Below are 12,131 nucleotides of genomic sequence, written 5' to 3'. Positions count from 1 at the left end.
CCATTAATCCCTATACAGACCACCTAAAATACATGCCCACGCCAATTCTAACCATAGTCTGCCATCTAATTAGTTTTCTGTATTTTGCCTACTGAATTTGTTTAGGTTACTGTTTCATAACCTCCCCCAAGCAAGGTGAGGCAGAACCTTAGGCATCCCCATAACTTTACGTCTCCCTCTGTCATCAGCCTTCTGTCTGGCTGAGCACTGCAACGCCGCAGCTGGGAGAATCATATCATTAGGTTGCAAAAGCAGTAGAGCTCCTGCACTAGAGAGCCACAAGGTGGTTTCTGAAGCACTGGGTGATTAATAATTAATATGTAATTGTTGGATAATCTGTTCGTACAGTCCAAGTGTAGGAAATATATGAGTATTCTGGAGAACGCTGCTACTAAAATAATGAAATTTTAACATGCCCCCTCTTCTTATAACACTACTTAATAATATAAATAGTGTAAAACTGCCATATCTTGCTATACATTGTAGTGAAAGATTCTGCCTCTTTACCAAGCAAAGTATATGTGTTCATAAAGTAGATGTGGCAAATGTTAGGTGACAGAGATAAGGAATTATACGGATTGCTGGATTTTTAAAAGAAAATTATTCAACTGTTTTTTAATATGTGATCTGCCTTCTTTGAGCTACCATTTGGCTGATTCCTCTGCTAGTTTTATTGGCCTGACTCATTATTTTCAGTTATTTTCATCTCAGTTTATGCATTCTAAAAAACATCACCTTTACAGAAAGCATTAGAAACGGTTTTGTTGCTTCAAAGACAAAAAAAAATTCAAATTAAAAATGTAGAGTCCCTTTTCATAAACATAACTCCAGAACAATATGATGCAGTAAATGAATGGAATAATGGCATGGAATAAGCTTTAGATGGTGAAAATGGAATCTCTAATGACCTGGCAAAGGCAGGAAGAAAAGATGAGTCAAGTGATCCCTATTTCTTCTGATTACTCGCCATGCTCACAGAGCTCATCACCATTGGCCTCAAAATGAAATAATTGTCATGCTGCATTTCAAGGCTATGATTCAGGAGCTGCGGGACATGTCTTTCTGTTTCACAACATTGTTATATATGGAGATAACTATACTCTGAGGTTGCTGAACTTAGAATATTCCTGCATTACACAAGTAGGGTTTTTTTGAAGCTGACAGAAATATGCAGAACTTGATAACCTATCAATTTACTGTCGGTGACTAATGATCCTGCATTAAAATGCAGGATATTCTTATAATGGGCAGATGCTCCGCATTATAAAACGTGTTTTGTTCAGCAGTACATTCAATGTGATTTGTAGCTACGGTGCAGAAGCAATCCAAAATGATAAATTTGCTTACTGAAGGTAGCTGTCAGGCTATACTAAGTGGAGGAGCGGAAGCACCAGCTTTCAGAAAGCAGTGTCTTCCAACAAAACAATTTCAGCCAAAGATACGGAGCTTAGAGAATAATGCAATGTTACAGCTGAAGTACCAGGATAATTGAGCTTATAACATCTGCTCTAAATGTAGTGACACCAAAAATAAGCCTTTCTGTCTGTGTTGTTGTTCCTTGTTAAAGCAGAGTGCAAATATGCAACATGACCCCAGCACATCAGGGAATTTGGGAACAGAAGCAGCTTGCTATCACAATTACCCTTCCCCTGCCAAAGAAGGAACTTTCTCAGCAAAAATATAACAAAGATGTTGCTTGGTTTGTTTTCCAATAACCTTTACAAGAAAGAAAAAGGGATCATACTTAATTAGCCCCTTTAATAAGGGATGTTCTGGTGACTGTTTTAAAACTGGAAGAAAGCATTAGGGTTAAGGTTCATTGATTTTGCCTTGGTTTTTAGTCATAGAAGCACAGAATGGTTTGGGTTGGAAGGGACCTTAAAAATCAGCTATTTTCAACCTCCCTACCATGAGCAGGGATACCTTCCACTAGCTTGCTCAATTAGAAATTGCTATGTTTCTCATAAGATATTGTATTGAATCATTCCTGAAAGAAAAAGGGGGAAGGGAGGCAGAGAAAAAATATGGGTGTGTTGTAAGGACTAACTCCTCTAAGACTTTCTCTTTGTTCCAAATTACTATTGAGTTTGATTAACCTTTAATTTGTGTATTCCACTCCATTGTGATTTCCCCTGGTTTGAAGCAGTGGGAAACCAATCCCAGCCTCTGTCCAGCAAATTCACTCACAAATACATGCTGCTGGTTTCCCTTCCACAGTATAAACACAAAGGAATATTCAATTAAATGGAAAAAGGACACATTTAAAACTGATGAAAAGGAAATAAATTTTTTTTGCACACTGTGCAGTTACTCTGCCAAATCCCTTCCTACCTAGTATCATCACAACCAAAATCTTAGCAGGAGTCAAAAGAGGACTGCTAATACATGCATAAAAATAAGCAAGAGCATTGGAAGGGATTTATACTCATGCTTCTGGAGTAAAGCCAGCTTCCAATCACTGCAGTTTTGGGAATAGGTTTCTAAGACTGACTATCCCACACCATCTACCACAACTGTCCTTTCATCTTTCCTTGAAGCGTGGGGTAACAGCCCCTTTGCAGCAGAATGCTATCTAGAAGGACCAGTAGTCTAATCCACTTATGCTGCTGAAAAGATGTAGGTAGGAAATCCTGGGAATGATTTACAAATCATTTCAATATCTCAGCTCTTGCCAAAAAGCAGCCCTTGTTTATGTATTTGACAATCTGTCATTACACTCGTTCAACAGCGACCACATTGACAACTGATTCCTGGCTGAGTGACTCAGCCTGCTAATTCCAGCCTGCCAGAACTTCTCTGAGGTTTTGTGCACTGCCAGGCCCTGGGTGATGTGATCTCGCTTTGACATTCACCCTGCTCCTGGAAGGATGACCTGAGGAGGCCCAGAGGTTATCCACCATAATGCACATTACTTACCAGTTCTTCCTCTCTGTAGTGAGATGTGTTCATTGGATATCTCATACAGAGGCTTTCCAGATTTCTTGGCTTTCTTCAGTCAGTGCATCCCTTCCGGGATGGTTGTGGAGCAGCCTGCATTTTTGCCTGCCTGACCTCCGTCACTCCATGCTGACTCCAGAGAAGTGTGACCACTCCTCTGACAGCTGGTCTGATGACAGAAGGAGAGGCTGCTTTCTGCATGTTCCTACACAGCTTCCCTGAGAGCTCCTGAGCGGGGTTGCTGGTTTTGGAGACCTCCATCATCCATCTGGTCTGGAAGAGCATTCATTCTCAGAGTAAATTAAGAGGAGCAGGCATGCCTTGTGGCAAATTCTCCCTCCTGGCTGCAGAACTCTGGCTAAAGCACCTGAGAACAAAACATCACACACTGGGAATCAGTGGGTACTTTTTGCAAGCAATGCCACCATGTAGGGGAATGATGTGACAAATGGGTTTCCAGCAGTCACCTAAAAATCTGCTGCAAGCTCCTTGTATGCTGGGATCTGATATGAAGAAAATATAAAGGGCAGCTAGGAATGGTAGGACACAAAATATTTGGCTATCACCCAGAAACGCCTGCAGCCCAGCTGTGCTAAGCCGTGGCGGATGTGAACCCTGGCCAGCAGCCTGGCTGCAATCGCTGTGGAGAAGAGCTCTCTGGCTGGCTCTTGTGTGCTGGACTATGGACCAGCCTCATGGAAAACTCCACCACCTGGGCTTCCTTCAAAAGCCTGACTGCTCACAGTCACACGTACCAAGGCAGCTCCATCCCTCTGTCTCTTCAGCTCTGCAGGAAAACTCTTCACCATGTGCACCACTTTTTTTTTTTTTTTTTTTTTTTTTTTTTTTTTTTGGTCAGAAAGTGGATGCTGGAAAGTTCCTGGCAGTATGGCATTCCAGATCCACTACTAGTGCAGGACAGATCTGTTTGGTGAGGCAAAGAAGTGTGTCAGGTTGCTGGAGGGTGAAATTTGTGCTATTATTATGAAAGCAGGTTATCAGTACCTGTTGGCAGAAACAATTTTCCTAAAAATCGGGCTGACTGTCAAACATGGCATTTCCCAGCTGTGTGGGGGCCACCAATGGGTTTTCACAATGGGTTCACTGCCTGTCTTATGAAGAGACTGATGAAAATTTAACCCCAAGGCATGTCTTGATCTGTGGAGTGCTTAGGTCACAGGCACTGAATACCTTGGAGAACATGCTACCAGTGACAGTGCCTGGGCATGTATACTTTTGGGAAAACTGAGAGCTTATTCTACTCTAGCATTGAGAATTCACATCAGTTTGGAGAACCTGTTTTTTACCCTTGCTCTGACCAGAACAGGTGGAGTCTCACAGAGCATTCAGATCTGTTCTTGGCACTTAGAAAGCAACAAAGGACACCTTTAGAAAGCCAAAAGCATGATGATGCTGCCTCTGAAAGAGTTTGGATGCCAATTATATGTACATGATTGTAGTTTGGTGTATCCTGACCAACATCTGCAAAGCTAACAATGCGTGCTTTCACCTCAGTCAAACCTGGATCCTAAAATATTAGCTGTTCTCCCTTTCCTATGGTTTCCCTTCCTGACTGTGCCAGGCCAGCCTCTGCACAGACTGACAGAGAGCACGGAGCAGGACATCACAGTGACCCCCTCCGTGGGTTACTGCATGGGGAACCATATGATCTGTCGGTGAAATGACAGACTCATTTTCCTGGAAGTTTTGTTTAGCCTCACCCATGAATAGCGAGCCCATTCCCATCGTTCCAGTGTATTGCAAAGAGCTCTCTTAATCTCATGCAACAGCGTGTCACAGCCCTGTGACTCCGCAGTCCTAGCTGGAATGGCTGAGCCCGTGCACAGGGAGGGGCAGAGCGCTGCAGCCAAGGCACCTTTGGTAGCCACGTTCATGTGCTGCTGACACGGCACATGAAAGCGGTTCTGCACACAAGTTCATGGCTGCCAGCTTACAAGTCAGTGGGCATTTCGTCACTAGAATAGCTAAGGAAGAGAAAAAACCCTGCTCTCCTAGATTTAACTCCTTATGGTAATTTTCATCAAAGCTCAGATATGTTCCCTACAGCTTTCCTGAGAGCACTTCTGAGAGGGGTGCCTGGGGAGCCACAGAAGTGACAGCGAGCTATTTTAGTATTAACTTCTAAGTTGATCCTGCCAGTATTTTAATTGTATAAGGCTTTATTTTGTAAATTTCCTTGGAGGATTTCTGTGTTTACTCTTAACAAGAGACACCTTTGGTGTTGAAGAAATAAATTTTAAAAGGCTGCTTCAAAGGGCATAATGTGCATCTTTGTTTATAATTCAAGTAAAGTACTGTAGATGCAGCTGTTGATAGCACTCTGTACTAGGATAAATCATCACTAACACATATTTTGAGGGTTTAGTTTCCCTGTGCTAGTCTCATTTCAGTGCTTATGATATTCACAAATAAATAACTTGCATTTATGTCATAGATTCTTACTGCATTAAAGGGATACCTGAGATTCTTCAGGCACAATTTGTTTTAATGCAGAACATGCCCATTATCCTTCTGGCAGTGCTGCTCCCATCATCCTGGCACACTGGTGTGGCAACACACCAGGAGGAAGAGGCAAAGACAAGTGAGTAGGGGCATGACCTTTCTAAGCCAACTTTGTTGCCAAACCTGCTGTATGGCGGAAACATATCCCCAGTCTCACATGAAAGGCCTTTATGCACAGCCTTTAAACAACAGACAGTAACCTTCCTCCAAGATATTTACAAGGGAATTAATGGGAGATGACTAACCTCGTGAAAAGCTGATACCAAAAATGTTGGAATCTCTTGGGTCACTTCAAATGCACCAGCCATGCTATTTAGGGCATTATGTAAAACCATCACATTCAAGTCACTGTTTTGGCTGCAGCTTAATGAATCCACATTAATCCATCTCTATCAGGAGTGATGAATACTGTACCTTGAGGAGTTGTAGAGCTCAGAAACAAAAAGGGCTTAAGACGCCATATGAGGAAGAAAGATAAAAAGAAATAATTACAAGGAAGGATTTATAAAGTTCTGGAAGAGAATCTTTGAGTGCATTAATATCTAACAGGCAGCAAGGCTCTTTATCTTTAAAAAAGCAACAAACAAAACAAATAGCTTAAAGTGGAAGAGTCAAAGACTCAGTAAGAGGATTAGTGTATGGTGTTGCTGAGTCTACTGGCAATTACAAGGTCTGGCTGTGCAAATAGTATCAACACAAATTAAATGCAACATTTGTAAAATACTGCTTTAATTTTAACACAGTATTTAATATAACATTAGAATGTATAACATAGACCTGTAATCAATCCAGGTATAACAAAGCTGAAGATCTTTTTTGTCAGGTTTTTTTCCTCTGCACATGGCTTTCAGCTATACAGTTAACTGATGATCAGCTGCTCATTGCCTTGAACTGCAGCAGAGGTGCTGCTGTTTCCTTTCTTTCTTCATGTAACAGAAGCAAGAAGTTTGTGCTGCAGAAGAAATTCCAAAATTTGCTAAGGAAGCTGCACCTCCCAAATGTTTAACTGCAATGTTAACAGAGCCCAGGCTGTGCTTGTCACAACGGGAAACATTTGTGTAATCAAAGGATCTCCACACCACACCGCTGCTGCTGGCTTAGGAAAACCCTGCCTTGCTGAAAGCAATACAGGGTAGCTCTACAAGAAACTGAAATTCAAGTGGCCAAGTACTGCAAGTGAGAATCACTGTCGCTTGAACAAGCTCACAGCTGGATTCTGCACCCGCCTCCAGCCCCTCTGCCCAGAAGGAGCTGGGACAGGACTCCAGCTTACCAAGAAGGAAGTTTCAAAGCACTTCACTTTCAGAACATGGAGACCTGATTTGTGCCTATCACCTTTAGAGGAGTCTAATGTGCAGCCAAGAATGTCCTTGCTTCTTTTCTCCTCTCTCCGTATTATGAAAATATTTACACTTGCTCTCATTTGTGACGTGCTTTGAAGTGTACTGCTGAAGTACTAGTGTTGATATTACTTGTATGGAAGTGGTTTTGGAACCAGAAACACAGATCAAACCTTGCTGAAAATTATTTAGGGAGCTGTAGGTACAAATAACTTCCCAGGTCATAAGAATCCAGTGTTACTGAATGTTTAAACAAAAGGGCAACTGTAAGATCACTTACAGCCTCTAAATTATAATTTCAGGCACTGAGTAATGGAAACTCCCCTGTTCAAGAATAGTTCTTAATTGTATCCTCAATATAATAACACTTTTAAAAGTAAACATGTCCCTGAATTAGCACCATCTTAAATACCTTACTACCTTGAAGGCCCTACATGCCAAGATGAGCACAACTGCATGGACCATACACACACTATTGTGCTCAAATTCACAGCTGGAGCAGCAATCTGCATAAAATTTCAGTTATTTGTTATCTATATATCCAATTTGTTCCTATAGCTGTGGCAATTGTAAATACGAATTTACAATTTTGTAAATATGTAAATATGAATTTACAATTTATGTAAATATGGGCCCAGGTGCATACCTAGCATTTCAAAAAATGACATTAATCCTTACTGATAAAATATTATTTTGAGAACAGTTTCCATATGACAACATTCAATTTCACTTAAGCAAGAAGGTTATTCTTACTACATTGTTTAATTTGAAATGGTCCCTTTGCTCATCCATCTCCTGGTCTCTGAATTACACATACAGTGGCACATGTCTTTTGTTTCAGCAATCTGACATTGAAATAAGTCTCTTGCTTTGTCATCTGTAGAAAAATTCTGCCTTACTACAAAAACAGACTACTAAAGAAGAGAGCTGAGTAAGCTCTCTAACACTCTGCAGGGTTGAAGGACATTAAATTCTTTCTTTCTAAACTCCCTCTTCATCTTCACACTTTAACTGGAATCACTAAAGTGATTCATACCTTCTTGAAACACAGATGAACATTTAGCAGCATCACTGAAGATGACTTATAGCAGAGAAAGTATAAAAACAATCTTTCCCACACTAGTGTTTCTCAGCACTCAGCTTTTGATCCAGAACTGACTTGTCAGTCAATTTTTCTGTAGTCAAGGACTGGGGATTAAGCAATTTCTATTTAATGATGGCATATTATTTTGCAATGGTATCTTTGAAAACAAAACTGAAACTGGGTATTCACTGTGTATTTGATATAACTAAAAACAATCCCTTTGAGTATAGTTCATGTTAAAACTGAGTCTACAAAAGCTGTTTACTATCCCACTGCAGCAGACATTTCTGAAAAATTAGACACAACAAATAAGCCATCATTGAATTGTCTGGCAAAATATTAACTATAGCGAAACCAAGATGTTACCAGAAATGAAGGGGTATAATTCTAACAAAGAACAGAACCAGCAGCAATACGAATCAAAGCTGGACCTTGTCCACTGCTCTACATTCATAATGAAAGAGTAAGGAAAACCACAGACATCAGCTGATGCCCATAATCTGTCCCTTCCCTTGCAGAAACATCTAATGACAGCACAGTGTATCCCTGAGGGCTTTAAAGGAATCTGTGAGAACTGGGGGAGGCAGATTTCAGAAGAGGCTGAGCAGGAATTAACACACTCCAAGCACCACGGCAGTTCCTCAGTCAGCTCCAGGGGTGTGTGTGCAGCCTGATGCCTCCTGCTGTAGCCGTAGCAGCTGCCAGCAGAAACGTAGACAGTGAAGATTACAACAGCTCCAGCATCTGTGAGGATTTCAGATAAGGTCTGGTAACTCTGCACATAAAACTGTCCTCAAAAGTCTTCTTGTGGTTTCAAGACCTTCTGGCATTTTCCTGCACTTATGTGTGAGAGTGTATAATTTGTTCGTTCAGTATAAAAAGTTTTGGCATGGAGTAATTTGTAGTAATCTTGGATAAATTACTTTTTATTCCCTCATTTTTTGTTGCCAACTCCTATAACCAGAAAACTCCTCCTCAAGATCGCCTGAGTCTGGTCAGAAAACTGCAGATTGCAAAGCACCCTGTTTCATTTTACCTGTTTCCCAAACAAGCTGTCATCAATCCAACTTTAGAAAAGGGAAATGTGTATTTCACCCTTCCACTTCCTCCTGTCAAACATCAATTTCACAATCTCCATTCCCATGTCTGACAAAAGCAGTTAATCCTTATCGAAATTCACAATTTCAGGAGAGTTTAAGAGTATATATGAGATACCAGGAAATGGAAAATAGCAGAGCTTTCTCATAAGCTGGAGAATTCAATTTAAATATGCATATACTTAGAGGTTTCAAGCACACTTCCCTGCACAATGCAAAAATAATCAGGCTGGGTACTGCTAACATTTGGAGGTGCTAGGCCACTAGAGAAACTGTCGCCTTCATATTCATCTAAGTATGAAAATCAACCACAGGCTCCCTTTTCTTCTTACAGCTCAACTCAGGGCTCATAGGATGCTGGGAGCCTCATTGCAGCCTCCTGCTCCTGAACTAATGTCACGGGGCAGAGATAAATCCAACAACTTCCCCACTCCCTCTGGACTTTAGTACAGCCACTTAGTTTTTTAATTGCATAAAGCCATTCATGAGTAGGGCTGCTGGCAGCGGTGACTTAGCCTGGCAAGAGGGAGAGCCAGGTCAGCTCAGTCCCCGGCCACCTCTCCGAGTTGTATCGCAGATGGCGGCTGCTCCGTGCGGACTCACAGAGAAAATCCAGAGCCATGGCTATACCAGTGCACCCCATGGAAGATCTGGCCCAAGGCTGTCCAAACGACCTTAACTGCGTGTTCCTACACTGTGGGATTTATCTCCTCAGAGGACACAACAAGAGCGTGTTTAAGTCTACCCAAGAGAGCAAACAAAGCCTGCCAGGGAATACTGTTGCTGCTTCTAAGCACCTTGGGGTAAAGGCTCCGGAGCTAAAAAAAAAACCAAAACCACAGCTATTTGAGTCAAAGGGCAATGCAATGCTGGCATGTGAGCAAATGTGCATAGACTGCCCAAGTGTAAAATTCAGGCTGAAAATTGGAAGGAATGTCCCAACAGGGAGGACAGGGTGGCCCTGGGACAGTCTTCCAGTTAGGGTAGAGGACAGATCAGCTGAGCTCAGTTCAAACTGATGTTCAGCTTGTTAATCTGCTGTGTTAGGGGGGCCTCACTAACATGTAGGATGTGGCATCTGCAGCCATAATGGAGAAAACTGGAAGCTCCAGGAGATGTCTCTTTGGTTCTATGCTCTGGACTTTTCCTGTGTGGATGAACATTCAGGTATTTGAACAGTTTGAGAAAGGTAGATCCCTCTTGCCATTCCCACCAAAGAAGAGAAGGCCTGGAAAATGCTTGCTAGAAACATTTCATGTATCATCAGGAATAATAATGTCCCTAGAGCTTGCTGTCTCCTTCTGAGTGTGTGTGTCTTTGTGTGTGTGTGTTTGCATGTAGAACATTTCTCTCACACATTTAAATCAGGGGGACCTGGTGTAACCTCTATGAAGTAGGTGGCAAAAGCAGTAGAAATAAATCAGAATATATCAAACAGCCAGAAGCAGAGCTCATCTGATCAGTTCTGACTTCTGTTGAGTGTCACCACTGTCAGAGGAGGTTTTGGGCACCAGTTTAAGTCTTTAATGGCCAAGTGCTGCCGTCATCTTCTGTCAGTTCATGCTCTTGAACTCCAAAGAAGTGCCGCTGGTGATTGCAGCTCTAGATACAGCTCCGCATGAATTTCACAACCAGAACAGTTAATTTTTAGATTGTTCTGTTCAGAAAGTGGGCGGTTTTCACACACAGTAAACATCACTTTTGTTGTTAAAAAAAAACTTTAAAAAGGCAGCTACATGATTCAGTTGTAAGTTCTTTGCTGTACCCTGTTTAGTCTGCTTCTATATGGTATGAATACAATAACGTGGAAGAGTGGAGAAATGTTTTATTAGGAGAGGTAAACATTACTTTTATTATGGTTCTGGTTTATTTTGGGGTTCATATATTATATGTGTGCACTAAAAAGACCGACCAGCTAAAAATAATGTTTCGCTAAGAGTTTATCTCACAATACTTAGTGATGATTTATCTCCCCTGATATTGACATAACTGGTCAATTGCCCAGAACTCCCAGTTTATTGCAGTCTATTGCGCTTTTCATGGGTATCTGGCAAGATGCTTCACTGTGATTTTACGAAATTTATTAAAGGGAGAGATCTCAGGCAGTTACAGCCCCATCCAGCCGGCATTACTCAGCTAAAACATCTCCACGAGCATAAGAGATTTCTCTGAATTTCATAGTATGGTGTCCCTGCAGTATAAAAACACACGTTTACACTGCTAATTGAATGTGTCTGATTATCCTTTTCAGTGATTTGTTTTAAATCATGGGACTTTTTTTTGAAAAAATGCTTCTATTTAATGGCTACTTCTCATCGATTTTCTACAAGCAGGTATCTGAGGTGTTTAGTCCCTGAGATAGAAACCTTCTCTGTGTCTACTACAAAGCAGCTCTTCTCACGGGATGTGCGCGTATATGCACATACACGTTTCCACCCAAATTTCCATGTCTCTCCATCTTGGATCTGGAAATATCATCCCTTTTTAGAGGGGAAGCCTGCCCGGGCTCAGTGCTCGGCTTCAGCGCCGAGGCAGCCAGCGGGGCGAACGCCTCACGTTGGGCACAGCGGGGCGAGCGCGGCCGCCGGACCTGCCGGACCCTCCGACCAGACCCAAGGAACACAAACATGGAGCGCGGGACAAAGTCCTGGGATAATTTTGACACAGATTCAACCCCGCACCGTGAGGGAGCGCCGACACTGCCGGCGAGCCGCGGCCTCCCACCCGCGCTCCCGCCCCGGAGCCTGCGCGGCCCCGGGAAGCCGCGGGACTGCCGGGACTTGCGGCCGCCGCGAGACTACAGTTCCCAGCGACCCCCGCGCGCCGCCCGGGCCGGCTGGGAGTCACGCTGTGTTTATCGGCGAGGCCCCGCCCCGCCGCGCGAGCGGTGGCGTCACCCTCGCGAGCCTCCCTCGCTCCCCCGTGGGCTGGTTAATATTCATGAGGCGCGCGCGCGCGGGGAGCGGCGGACGGCGGCGGGATCGCTCGCTCCTCGCCTGGCTGCCTCCCTCCCTAATGGCGCTGGCGACAGCCGGGCAGCGGGACTGAGCCAGGCACCGGCGGAATGCTTCCCGCGGCTGCTACGTAATCCCCCCCCCACCCCCGGGACGCGGCGCCGCGCTCCGCTCGGCCCCCCCGCGCCGCGCCGAG

The 12,131-nt window shown here is 43.3% G+C and overlaps 1 protein-coding gene across 1 annotated transcript in view; it reads left to right on the top strand.

Moving 5' to 3' along the window:
- The first annotated feature begins 11,608 nt into the window (after nt 1–11,608).
- The window catches only part of PHLPP1 (PH domain and leucine rich repeat protein phosphatase 1), a 136,187-nt gene continuing 135,664 nt past the window's right edge, over nt 11,609–12,131 (top strand). Inside the window, exon 1 of the mRNA XM_041427786.1 lies at nt 11,609–12,065. Within this exon, the coding sequence (XP_041283720.1) occupies nt 11,609–12,065 (457 nt within the window). The remainder of the gene's footprint in view (nt 12,066–12,131) is intronic.

Source organism: Onychostruthus taczanowskii, unplaced genomic scaffold, assembly GCF_017590055.1.
Source record: "Onychostruthus taczanowskii isolate IOZ18803 unplaced genomic scaffold, ASM1759005v1 scaffold119, whole genome shotgun sequence".
In the NCBI taxonomy this organism is placed as follows: Eukaryota; Metazoa; Chordata; class Aves; order Passeriformes; family Passeridae; genus Onychostruthus; species Onychostruthus taczanowskii.
This window is presented reverse-complemented; position numbering and strand designations above follow the sequence as displayed.